This window comes from Neopsephotus bourkii, unplaced genomic scaffold (genome assembly GCF_033783945.1).
Source record: "Neopsephotus bourkii isolate Nb327-2 ecotype Australia unplaced genomic scaffold, CSIRO-AGI_Nbou_v1 NB_616, whole genome shotgun sequence".
Lineage (NCBI taxonomy): Eukaryota > Metazoa > Chordata > Aves > Psittaciformes > Psittacidae > Neopsephotus > Neopsephotus bourkii.
In genome coordinates this window covers 1,192,598-1,205,035 of record NW_026901116.1, presented here as the reverse complement: position 1 = coordinate 1,205,035, position 12,438 = coordinate 1,192,598, and the positions used below count along the sequence as shown (strand labels likewise).

At 49.4% G+C, this 12,438-nt stretch overlaps 1 protein-coding gene across 3 annotated transcripts in view; it reads left to right on the top strand.

Moving 5' to 3' along the window:
• The window catches only part of SFXN5 (sideroflexin 5), a 100,349-nt gene that overhangs the window by 44,805 nt on the left and 43,106 nt on the right, over positions 1–12,438 (top strand). For all 3 annotated transcript variants that reach the window (XM_061351967.1, XM_061351966.1, XM_061351965.1), the window contains 3 exons: positions 964–1,017; positions 2,439–2,495; positions 3,347–3,412. In XM_061351967.1, coding sequence (XP_061207951.1) covers positions 964–1,017; positions 2,439–2,495; positions 3,347–3,412 — 177 coding nt within the window. The remainder of the gene's footprint in view (positions 1–963; positions 1,018–2,438; positions 2,496–3,346; positions 3,413–12,438) is intronic.

Genomic DNA, 12,438 nt, shown 5'->3' with positions numbered 1-12,438 from the left:
CTCGGGGATGTTTTAGTTCACATCAGTGTCCTGACAATAAATGTGTTTGGAACTAGGAGGAGTTAGTTGTTCAGCCTTTATACTCATCACAAAGAGCAGAGATGATTTTGCAACAAGAAGGATGTCATCTTCGGAAACTATTAGACATCCTGCTCATTGCAGCGGGGTTGGACTAGGTGACCTTTGAAGGTCCCTTCCAACCCAAGCCATTCTGCGAGTTAAGGTGCACAATGATGTTAGGAAGTATCTCACCTTACCTGTTTCTTGGGGTTGGACTAGATCACCTTTGAGGGTCTCTTCCAACCCAAACTATTCTGTGGTTCTTACCCACGAGCTCATCTTCCTGTCTGTGTTTTGGGGGTTTATTGTTGGGAGTCTCCATGCTTTGCATCCTTTCCCTCTTATTCAGTTTCTTCTGTTGTGTACGACACATCCATGATTCTCTCTTAAAGCAAAATCCAGGCTCCCAAACAGGAGCACAAGTGCTTCCAGGTGTCACTCCTGTCTTCAGATGTTCCAGTCGGATTCCATTCTTCTGCTTGAAAGAGCAAATGCGCCAAAGGAAAACAAGAATGACCCCGCTTTCACTGCCAATAGCAACAACTTTGAGCTCTTGCATTCAAGCAGTGTTGATGTTCTCCTCCAGAAATACCTGGAATAAAGAAGTGATTACATTTGAATGAATTAATCTTTGGGCATTATCTGCTGCCAGACTCTTTCCAGGGTGTGCTGCAAGCAACAAGAAGCAAAGCTTGCATGGGCAGCTCTATTGCCCAGTTTCACCACTGGAAAGCTGAGAGACAACAGGCAGAAGGGAAGTTCAATAACTATAGTGCAGTAAAGCCATAAATGAAGGTCATTTATTCAAGACATCAGAAATAAGCTTGCTCTTTGCATGCCGAGAAAAGCATCAAGAGCAAACCAACAACGCATTTACTAATGACCAGATCTCTTCTCTTGCAGGTTGTTGGTCTTCTCTTGCCCAACCAGACGCTGGCATCCACTGTGTTTTGGCAGGTAATGTCCAAATGGATGGAGAATGGGGTGGAGTGGAAAGAAGCAGTTGAATTTTGTCTAGATACATGTGGCTATGCTGCATTGGCAGTGCTTTAGTTAAAGGGGAGATGATGTGGCTGGATATAATTAGGGAAAGGTTTGGTAGGTCTAGAAGAGGTCTATAAGCAAACTACTGGGTCTGCTTTCCAGTTTGTGCCATTGCAAAGGAGATGAAAAATACTCTGGGATCACAAAATCAGCTTTTTGGACCCATTTTGTATGGGTGTAAATCACAGAATCCCAGACTGGTTTGTGTTGGAAGGGACCTTAAAGCTCATCCACCTCCAACCCCTGCCATGGGCAGGGACACCTCCCACTAGAGCAGCTTGCTCCAAGCCCCGTCCAGCCTGGCCTGGCTGGCTGTGTGTAGGGAGCTGTGGGTGTTGCTTCCCATTAAAATTCTGGGAATTAAGAGTAAGAGGGGGAAGGATGCACGTGAATGAGTTACATCCATAGTAAACACGCCAGTGAAGGATCATTTCAGCAGTAACTGAAATGAAAGAACAAGTTCTTTTCAGGCTTATTTTTAGTTGTGAATGTCTTTTTATTGTCTACAGTGTAAGTGATGATAGAGAATTATGCAGTTAAGAAATATCAAAGCAGAATGGGATCTGCTTAGTATGTTAGAAAGACTGCAGGACCAAGAATATGTTGGTACGTGCCAGTAACTTGTTGTTTGGTGTGTTTAGCTGTAACTTGTGCCATGTGGCATCACCTGCTGTGGGAGTAGGATGGTGGCTAGAGACATCTACACTCATTCATGTTTGTGAAGGCAACTTGTCTCCCCTGCTTTTAGAATGACAAACCCAGACTGGTTTGGGTGGAAGGGATCTTAAATCTCATCCAGTTCCAACCCTTCCACTGGAGCAGCTTGCACCAAGCCCTGTGTCCAACCTGCCCTTGAACACTGCCAGGGATGGGGCAGCCACAGCTTCTCTGGGCACCCTGTGCCAGCACCTCAGCACCCTGAGAGGGGTGGAAGTGGATGAGCTTGAAGGTCCCTTCCAACCCAAACCAGTCTGATTCTATGAAATGGGTGCTGGGCTTAATGCTCCCTCTTAACAGCAGTATGGATTTGGTGCTGATGAAAAGAGAGACCAACTGAGGTGTGTGGATGTAGACTGGGCCAGGAGAAGAGCTGTTTGTCAAGCAAACAGGGAAGCAAAGCTGCCCTCTGGTCTATGGATGCCTTGGGCTTTCTGTCCCTCCCTTTGAGGGGCATTAAATCAGATGTAGGTTATACAGGAGCCTTTACAAAGAGGTGGCAAATTGTGAGCAGGCCCAAGGGGACAGTTTGCCATCGGCATTCCCACCTTTAATAGGTATTTTTCCCTTTATTGGTGTGAAGTTATGTTTATGCCTGTCTCCTGTTTCCTCCACAGTGGTTGAACCAGAGCCACAATGCCTGCGTCAACTATGCAAACCGCAACGCGACAAAGGTGAGGAGACCCAATGTCTGTGCTGTGTGTGGTGTGTTAGCTCTAGTTTAACACAGAAACAGAAGTCTTGTCCCCCTGCTCTCAATAGATGCTCTGGAGTTAACACAGTGATGGGTTTATAGATTGGCCATTCTCCTGTATAGGCTTCCATGTCAAACCTCGGCTGTGAATGCTATGGCGATCCCAAAATCACTCAAAGCACATCAGTAACACTAAATGGCTTTGAGCTGAACCAGTATCTAGTTCTAACTGGTGTGAAATGGTTGCATTTGATACGGAAATGAGCACAAAGCAAAGCGATATCTGGGTTTTTGGGTAGCAAAAGACAGCTCCCTGATCACCCTGGTGTCTCCTGAGGACTTCGTGTGTGCTAGCAGCAGTGGTGCTGGGAAGCAGTGGGGCTGTTCCTCCTCTCTCTCATTGCTTTATCATTCATTACAAGCTCAAGACAGGAAGCTGAGCTGGAAACCATCCAGCTCATTGAGATAACATTTCAACCACAGCTATTTCATGTGGAGAGTTTGGGGCTCGTCACTAGTGTATAAGAATAACTCATTTTGTACCATTTGCTGAATTCCATTCACATCCTTCCTTTGAGCTCCAATTAATATTATCATTTTCTGATGCCAATTAATTTTCCAGTCCCTTTAACCTTGCTCACGAGGCTCCAATTTGCCTTTCTTTTGCCGCTGCTGCATGACAGACCATGTGTCACAGAACAATATGACAGAGATGAAACCTGTCTCTGCTTCCAAACAAGCACAATGAAAACAGCCCCCCAAAAGCAGAGCTGCAGTTTAATAACCAGGAGTTTGTTTAGTGACAATATGTTTTGTTTTCTCTTTCCAAAGCCTTCTCCGACGTCCAAGTTCATCCAGGGCTACTTGGGAGCTGTCATAAGCGCTGTCTCGATAGCAGTGGGTAACGCTTTATATCTCTGTGTTTCACTGCTAACTGCTCCTTTACAGTGGTTTTGAGAGGTTTGTTTGAATTGCCAAGCGTGTTTGGCTTATAATTGACAGAATCCAGTCTATATAACCAGTAAATACTGTAACTGTGAGGTGGTTCTGTCCATGCATGCTCCAGCTTCCCAACAGAAGGAGATTTCTACTGGTGATGGCTTCCCGCACTGTGGCTTTGATGCTGGGTGAACTCAGATCATCCACTTGTGCATTAACCAGGGGGGGACATAGCCTGATCCAGGCTAAAAGAGGGCCTAACACGCTGAACAAAGGCAGGCTTTGAGAGATGTTCTTCTGATGGGTCACCACCTCGCATTGAAAGAACCAAGGCACTCACAGTGACCTGCGGATGGTGTTCAAGCTGCAAATGGTGTTTGGGTCATAGCTGAAGTAATCTCTAAGATTGGACCTTTAAACAATGCTAAACCCATGGTCTCGTGGTGCACTCAACAGGCTTCTAATACTCAGGTTCCCTGGAAGCACGAGCTGGTATCTGTAGCAGGGTCAGTAATTCCCAAGGGGTCAGGTACATTTCTCAGGAGCAACTTATGGAAGTTCTTCCTTACGCTGGGTTTTCAAATAAGCCTCTGAGCTGGATGGTTGTACCTTTCCTGCTGGGACATTAAAGATCCCGCAGCATTTGTAGTTCTTTTCCTCTGGCCAAGACTTTTTTCCTTTATCCCAAGCCACAGACATCCTTTTCTAGGTGTCTTTTTTCTGCAAACAGACTTTACTATGGGAAGAGGTCAGCCCTCAGGGGACTGACTCAGTGGACCGTAGTGGTAGGACAAGGGGGAATGGGTTCAAACTCAAACAAGGGAGATTGAGCTGAGCTCTTAGGCAGAAGCTCTTCCCTGTGAGGGTGCTGAGGCGCTGGCACAGGGTGCCCAGAGAAGCTGTGGCTGCCCCATCCCTGGCAGTGTTCAAGGCTAGGTTGGACACAGGGGCTTGGAGCAAGCTGCTCCAGTGGAAGGGGTCCTTGCCCGTGGCAGGGGTTGGAGCTGGATGAGCTTTAAGGTCCCATCAACCCAAACCATTCTGTGGTGATTCTATGGTTCTCAGCCTGCTCACAGTGCTGTTTGTACCCAGGTTCCCCAATTCACATTCAGGAAGATGCTACATGGGCTTTACAAGGTAAACTATCTGTCTAGAGCAGACTGGGGATCACTAAGGGAACTATGGAAGCAGGAGCTTCTGTCAGTGGCACGCCATGGCCACAGTGGACAGCAAGAAGCCTGCAGAAAGCTTATCTCTGTTCTTGTGCAGACAGCTTTGCAAAGGGCATGGAGTTGGAGAAGCACCTTGAGGTTTTAAATGGAAGCTGTCCATTTATTGGATGCACATCTCCTTGATAGTGGTGCATCCCCTGGCTTGGCGCACTGGTTGCTGTGATCTGCTCCCCTTTATCACTTGTATTACCCCTTCACTGCAGACCAAAGCAGCCTTGTGTTGGTGTGAGCTCCCACCCTTCATAATCCCATGAAGATGTGTTCACACCAGCTCCAGCTTCTGCAGCTGAAGTACTATGTGAGGCCCCATCTCACCCACCTCAACACTCTGTCCACTCTTCCTGGTGTAGCATAGGAAAGCCTTCTCAGTCCTTAGCTCAGGTATTTCCACCCTGTGAATCAGTAAAGCAACGCTCTCCAGCTCCATGTGCTGCTGCTGCTCACAACCTGCCTTCCAACCCCCAGTGCAGCTGCAGCAAAGGGCTGATGTCTGGTTCCATGTTGTTGACATTAATGCTCCTCTCCGTTTTGACAGCAGGGGGGATTGAGGGCAGGAGACATGGAGAAGTGATGTTGGGAGAGGTTTGTCACCCCGAGAAGCTGGCAGGCTTTGGTAAGGAAACCACTTGGGCAGTGGGAGGTGATGTCTGTGTTGGGACAGTTGATGCAGGTCTTGGAAAGCTCTGGTTCCTCCTAGGCTGGCTGCAAAGGAGGTGAAGCAGAGATAGGTTCACAGTGCAGAAGTGTCACCATCCGTGGTACTGTGAGAAACATTCTCTGAAGCAGTGTGAAAAGCTACACCAAGGCACCTGGGGAGGTGCATGGCAGGGGGGTTGGAACTTGATGATCTTAAGGTCCTTTCCAACCCTAACTATTCTATGGTTCTATTCTATGATTCTAAGGTGTCCCTGCTCATTGCAGGGGGTTGGATTAGATGAGCGTTGAAGGTCCCTTTCAACCCAAACCATTCTATGACTTGTAGATCAAAGTAATTACAGCAAAGCAGCAGTGACCTGCTGTTACTGCAGGGTGGCTGTCACCACTGATGGCTTGTTGGTGGCTTACAGTCATCTGATAGTAGATCAGCTCTTGATAGTCCCATGATAGTTTATATCTCCATTGGTTGTACTGTCTCCTCCCTGGTGGTGAAGCAGGTGGTGGTCTGTACAGAACAATGAGCTTGGAGTAAGCACAGAAGTAAGGGATGCTGGGATTTATCTGTTCTCCTGATTTGTAGGTGCATCTCCAGCAGGAGCCCCAGGGCCTGGTTATCTTGCACACTTTGGCTGTCCATCACTGGAGAGCTTTTAAAGCACTCCAAGGGAAGGTGTTCTCTACACCAGGATTCCAGGCTTGTGCAAGAGGAAACCTTCCTTTGGTGGTGTGGATCCCAAAGGAGGTTTCTACCTTCCTATTAAAGTGCTGCAATGGCCTCACCAGACTGGGCTTCCACTGGGATGCCCTTGGCACCTAGTAGCAGTGTTTTGTAGCTGTGGTGCTCTGAGGGTCAGAGCACTGTTAAGGGGAGGCAGGAGCTTTCCTAAGGTCCATTGATGGAGTTGGGAGAGTGAGGAAAAGCAGCAGCCTTCATGGATTCTTCCTGCTTCCTGATACAGGAATGGAGGTCTTCTTCCAAGTGAAGTGTGTAGGGTGCACAAATGAGATGTGCAACTGATGTCCCTATAGTGTGTCCCCACAGACGAGCTGTTGGGGACTCAACTATGTGTGATACAGCTTTGTGTCCTGATAATCCATCGCAGCACTTCCTGCCTGCTCCATTCCCAATGCAGAGCAGCCTGGAGGAAATCCTGCAGAGCAGGGAGTGATTTCTCTATTGTAAATACCTGGATTAAGATCCAGCATCTCCTCGAGTGCTTTGTGCTTTGTTTTTTAAATGATGATGACAAATAACATCGAAACAGCCCCGGGGTTCAGTACGTTGGGTAGGAAGGTCTCAGCCCTCATTAAGTGAACTCTGCTGTCAGTTAGCAACAAATCACCTCCCAGTGTGAGCCTATTAGGACCAGATGACCTGAAAACAAGTGCCACTGCCTCCAGTGGTCTGCTGAGACCTGCTATTAATTAAACTGAGCCCCTTCCACCTTTGCAGTTGGCAACGATGCAGGGAGAAGGCTCACTGGTGACAGAGGGGTTGACGTGTGATAGTGCTTCCCATCGCCTTCACCCTCCGTGGCTTTATCTAACAGAGAGGGACAAACCAATGACTTGCTTATATGTAGAGAAGAGCAGATTTTGGCTTTGGCTTCTTGCAGTTAAGCTAAAGGTCTTGGAAAGCTTTGCAGGTAACCGGCTTCTTTTCCCCTGCTAGAGAGAGGGAGGAATTGCTGTCGGAGAGAGGTGATGCTTCTCTCTTAGCTCCAGTGCTGCACCTGGAATCCGGGTTCACAGCCCTTCAGGATGAGGATTTAGAGGAATCAATGCTCTTTTTTTCAATGGTTTTCTCAATATTTCAATATTTTTCCCCAGTATTGTCCCTCACTCCAAGAGAGACATTGAGGAGCTGGAGCGGGGCCAGAGCAGGGCAGAGGAGCTGGTGCAGGGCCTGGAGCACAAGTGTGATGGGGAAGGGCTGAGGGACCTGGGGGGTTCTTCAGTCTGGAGAAGAGAAGGCTCAGGGGGGACCTGACGGCTGCCTCCAACTGCCTGACAGGAGGATGGAGCCAGGAGGGGCTGGGCTCTGCTCCCAAGGAACAAGGGATGGGACAAGAGGAACCGGCCTCAAGCTGCACCAGGGCAGGTTTAGATGGAGCTGAGGAACAATTCCTGCCCCAGAGGGTGCTCAGGCATTGGAACAGGCTGCCCAGGGCAGGGCTGCAGGCACCGGCCCTGCAAGGGTTCACACAGCATGGAGATGAGGCCTCAGTGCCGTGGGTTAGTGGTGGCCTTGGCAGAGCTGGGAATGGTTGGACTGGATGAGCTTAAAGGGCTTTTCCAGCCTAATTGATTCTATGACTCTATGAATATTCCTGTTCTTTCCCCCTACTCCCAACCCAATCCACAGCCTAGCTCCAGGCAAGGAAAGACGTGGCAGGTCCAGAATTTTCTCTTTCCTCCTGTGCAGTACTTGGGTGTAGCCATCGCTTGAAGTCAGGTTAGAAAAGACATCAGAAAGGGATGATGGTGGGACTGGATGTGGGGAACGAGGTGAAAAGATGGAGCTCTTCCATCCCTAACTTCTTGCTCTAGGTTGGCAGGGGCTTGGAGCAAGCTGCTCTAGTGGGGGTGTCCCTGCCTGCAGCAGGGTTTAGAACTGGATGAGCTTTAAGGCCCCTTCCAACCCAAACCATTGTGTGATTCTATGTCTTCCTTGCTTGTGGCAGACAGTATGTTTAGAGGAGTCTGATCACCGCTCAGTAACCTAGATTTCTCTTTCTCCTTCTGTGATTGTAGCTTATTTTTAGCATATTCTCCATCCACCAACCTCCTTCCTGTCTTTTCTTTGGTTTCCTCTTGTTTTACTGCTTTTCTGAACAGTAATTGTTATTTTTTATTGTGTTTTTTCATACAATTGAGTGGATTCCTGGAATTGGGCCCCCTTTGCTGATACCTGGCTGCTGTGCATGATGATGGATGAAGTGTAGTTAATATCAGCTGGTTTTCCTAAGCGAGGCAAACACAGGCAGAGGGTGGTAAAAGGACATGAGAAAGATCAAGTGTCTTTGAAATGTTAGAGTTTGGGTTTTTCTCCCCAACATCCTAGCACCAAGAGCTATATTGATTGGAGGGATTGGAAACCCTTTCCAGCAGATGCGCAAAGACATGAACGTGCTAATTTGATCATGCTTTTAAAAGGATAAGAAAGCAACATAACCAAACCCAATCTCACTGTTAATAACTGGTTTTATGTATGTTATAAATAGGTTTCTTAATTTCAGATCCAAACTCAATTTACTTCTGTGCTGCTGATCCCTTTTGCTTCTGACCCAGCTCTTTATAGAATCCCAGAGTGGTTTGGGTTGGAAAGGACCTTAAAGCTCCTCCAGCTCCAACCCGTGCCAAGGGCAGAGACCCCTTCCACTGGAGCAGCTTGCTCCAAGCCCCTGTGTCCAACCTGGCCTTGAGCACTGCCAGGGATGGGGCAGCCACAGCTTCTCTGGGCAACCTGTGCCAGCATCTCAGCATCCTAATAGTGAAGATACGGTGTCTGCTATGGGCTTAGACCAGTTTGAGGTCAGAAGTGATTCTTGTGGCTGCAGTGAAACACCCTTCAAATTAAACCAAATCCAGACAAGGGCTCTGATCAGCTGCTCTCTGGTTTATGGGTGGTCATTGGTGCTGAGACCTGCAGGCTGGAGACTGGTGGAGCCCGTGGTGGAGTTTCTCTGTACCTTCTCCTTGAAGCATCTCGCAGCAGTGGTGTTACTGCCATTGCTTTCTGTAGCCCTTGGAGCAGAGCTTTGTACACCAGTTTTTTCGTGTCCACCTGCGGTTCTGCCAAGCCCAGCTCCAAATCTTGCTCCTTGTGATCCTGAAGACCCTGGGGAGACTCTCCAAGGGCTGCCTCTCTTCTGCCAGTATCATTTGGCCACGTTTGACATCTCCCAGTAAGCAGTGCATTGTCGCTCAGCTTGGTGCTCTAGCCATTAGCTCATTGTCCATCTGTTGACCACTGTGTGTACCTTGGAGGTGCCATATACATCAGTACTGCTGGCATTATCCCCTTCAGTTGGCAGGATGGGCTCTAATTAGAGCACAGCAGGCATTCAGAATGTGGTTTACATGTAGAGGTGTATGTGGCTTGCCCAGGAATCCTCTTATTGTGACCACCAAGGCACGATGGCACTGAGGTTCCCCCTTGTGATAGGCCTTTGATTCCCCTGATGGAAGGAGAGGCAAAACCACACGTGTGAGACCAGGCACCTCTGCAGTGGATGGATGGTGAAGTTTACCCCAATTATAGAAGCTCCCTCCATCCCCATGCCAATACCAGTGTTTGTAACTTCCAACCAGGCTTTTATTAAGTGCAAGTTTGGGATTGACAGTCTTGTCAGTACAGAGGCAAATAAATACGTTGTGCTCACTTAGCAACCTGAGCTAAATTCTGACAAAAGTAGGTGTTTTGTCTTCTTTTGTATAAAAGAGAGAGATGTAATGACATGTAACCATGACTCCCAGCCACGCTCTGTGTTCGATATCGATTTATACGCTTAGAATGCACCTGCTCAAGACTTGAATGTAATCTTGGGCTTTAAAAAACCAGGTGATTAACGCCATTAATAACTTTGGTGCCATCAGCTACAAATGACTCACCCTGGAGCCACTGCTGCTCGGGGTGTGCGGGAGGGTGTTTGAAGCAGATCTTGGACAGAGCCTTGGGTGCCATGGTTTAGTGTGAGGTGTCCCTGCCCATGGCAGGGGGTTGGAACTGGATGATCTTAAGGTCCTTTCCAACCCTAACTATTCTATGATTCTATCTTTCTATGATTCACAGGCAGAGCAGGCCTTTTCTTTTTCCTTTAAAAGTGGCCCCATGCGTCCTGGCCCTAAGTCCTGACCCTGGACAAGGCAGTGGAGGAAGGGAGCAGATGCCAGTGTGATTTGCTGATGCTCTGGTTTTGCTGTACGGAGTGTGCATGGTGCTTTCACAGACTGTGATAATACATGGAGTTAGACTGGAGTGTGTGTAAACCCAAACCAGGTTAAAGCTTCCGAGAATCATAGGAACATAGAATAAAATGGTTTGGATTAGCAGGAGCCTTAATGCTCCTCCAGCTCCAACCCCTGCCACGGGCAGGGACCCCTTCCACTGGAGCAGCTTGCTCCAAGCCCCTGTGTCCAACCTGGCCTTGAGCACTGCCAGGGATGGGGCAGCCACAGCTTCTCTGGGCACCCTGTGCCAGCGCCTCAGCACCCTCACAGGGAAGAGCTTCTGCCTAAGAGCTCAGCTCAGTCTCCCCTTGGGCAGGTTCAAGCCATTCCCCTTGGCCTGTCCCTACAGGCCCTTGTCCCAAGCCCCTCTCCAGCTTTCCTGCAGCCCCTTTAGGCACTGGAGCTGCTCTAAGGTCTCCCCTTCAGGAGCCTTCTCTTCTCCAGGCTGCCCCAGCCCAGCTCTCTCAGCCTGGCTCCAGAGCAGAGCTGCTCCAGCCCTCGCAGCATCTTCAAATCACGCCTCTCTGATACAGGTGTCAGTCATCCTGGGGCAACTTTCTTCTGCACAGAAGCCCTGTAGATGTTATTTCCAAGAAAACACAGCTTTCGGGGAGCTCTGTGATTGCTGGAGGGCATCTGCAGAGCTTCTGAGCTCTTGAAGCGCTGTGATTTGTCTCAGAGGCGTTGGGTGGTGTTCCCGCAGGGTTCACAGATGATCGTTGTGCAGGATCTCAGCTGGGGTTGGAGCTGCCTGAGCACAGAGGTTGCACACAAATGGCAACTCCTAGGTTTTATATTTAGCTGTATCGGAGAATGGAAGTTGAGCGGGAGCCTCATCAGCAAAGCCCAGTGTGGGTCTGGGAGATCAGATCCAAGCTGAGGCTGCTCCTGGACAAACACACACGGCATCAACGATGCTTTCAAGCCAGCTGGATTCCCCCCACCCCGAAAAGCTTTCATTTTGCACAGTCAAAATGTGCCTCATCTTGAAAATATCCCTTATAACCCAAAGCACTCGCACAGCCACACAGGGTTTCAGCAGAGAGGTGAAGTCTGCTCAAGCCTAACGTTAGTGCTGTAAAACAATGTTAGTGTTGTAAGGGTTGTGTTGCAGCTGGCTTGGGCAATCCCTGTGCTTGCATCCTGACAGCCACAGCTCAGTGACCTGGATCGCTGATGCCACTGGGGATGTGGAGCTGTTGGAGTGGGTCCAGAGGAGGACATGGAGATGCTGCAAGGGCTGGAGCAGCTCTGCTCTGGAGCCAGGCTGAGAGAGCTGGGCTGGGGCAGCCTGGAGAAGAGAAGGCTCCTGAAGGGGAGACCTTAGAGCAGCTCCAGTGCCTAAAGGGGCTGCAGGAAAGCTGGAGAGGGGCTTGGGACAAGGGCCTGTAGGGACAGGCCAAGGGGAATGGCTTGAACCTGCCCGAGGGGAGACTGAGCTGAGCTCTTAGGCAGAAGCTCTTCCCTGTGAGGGTGCTGAGGCGCTGGCACAGGGTGCCCAGAGAAGCTGTGGCTGCCCCATCCCTGGCAGTGCTCAAGGCCAGGTTGGACACAGGGGCTTGGAGCAAGCTGCTCCAGTGGAAGGGGTCCCTGCCCGTGGCAGGGGTTGGAGCTGGATGGGATTTAAGCTCCCTTCCAACAGAAATCAGGCTGGGATCCTATGATTAAAAAAAGCTTGGGAGTATCCAACCAAAGCTAGGAGAATCTTAAGAGCTTCTTTTAGATAAACTAGAGTTGGACTGGCTCATTACACTTACAAAATTAAAGTGTATTGAAACCCCAGGATCTTGATGTTTCCCCCACTCCCTGTTCAGGGACAGGAACTCATTGGACCAATTGTTCAGTCTCATCTGTGTGCAACCCAGGGCAGGGAGAGCATCCTCACAGCAGCCCCCTCCGCTGGTACCAGCAGCCAGGGGCTGTTGCTCCTTCCCTGCTCCCGTTGCACACTTCCCTCACACACGCACGCACCAGTTTTCACTCTCCTCTCTAGGTGGAGGTGCCCCTGTGGATTTTTCTAATCCCAGCTCCTTCTTCCTGATAATTGTTTGTGAGCGGTGTGGAGCCGCAGCATTGACAGCCTGTGAATGTGGTGTGATGCCCGTAATCAGGTTGTGAGGCAGCACAGGAGGCCACCCACTG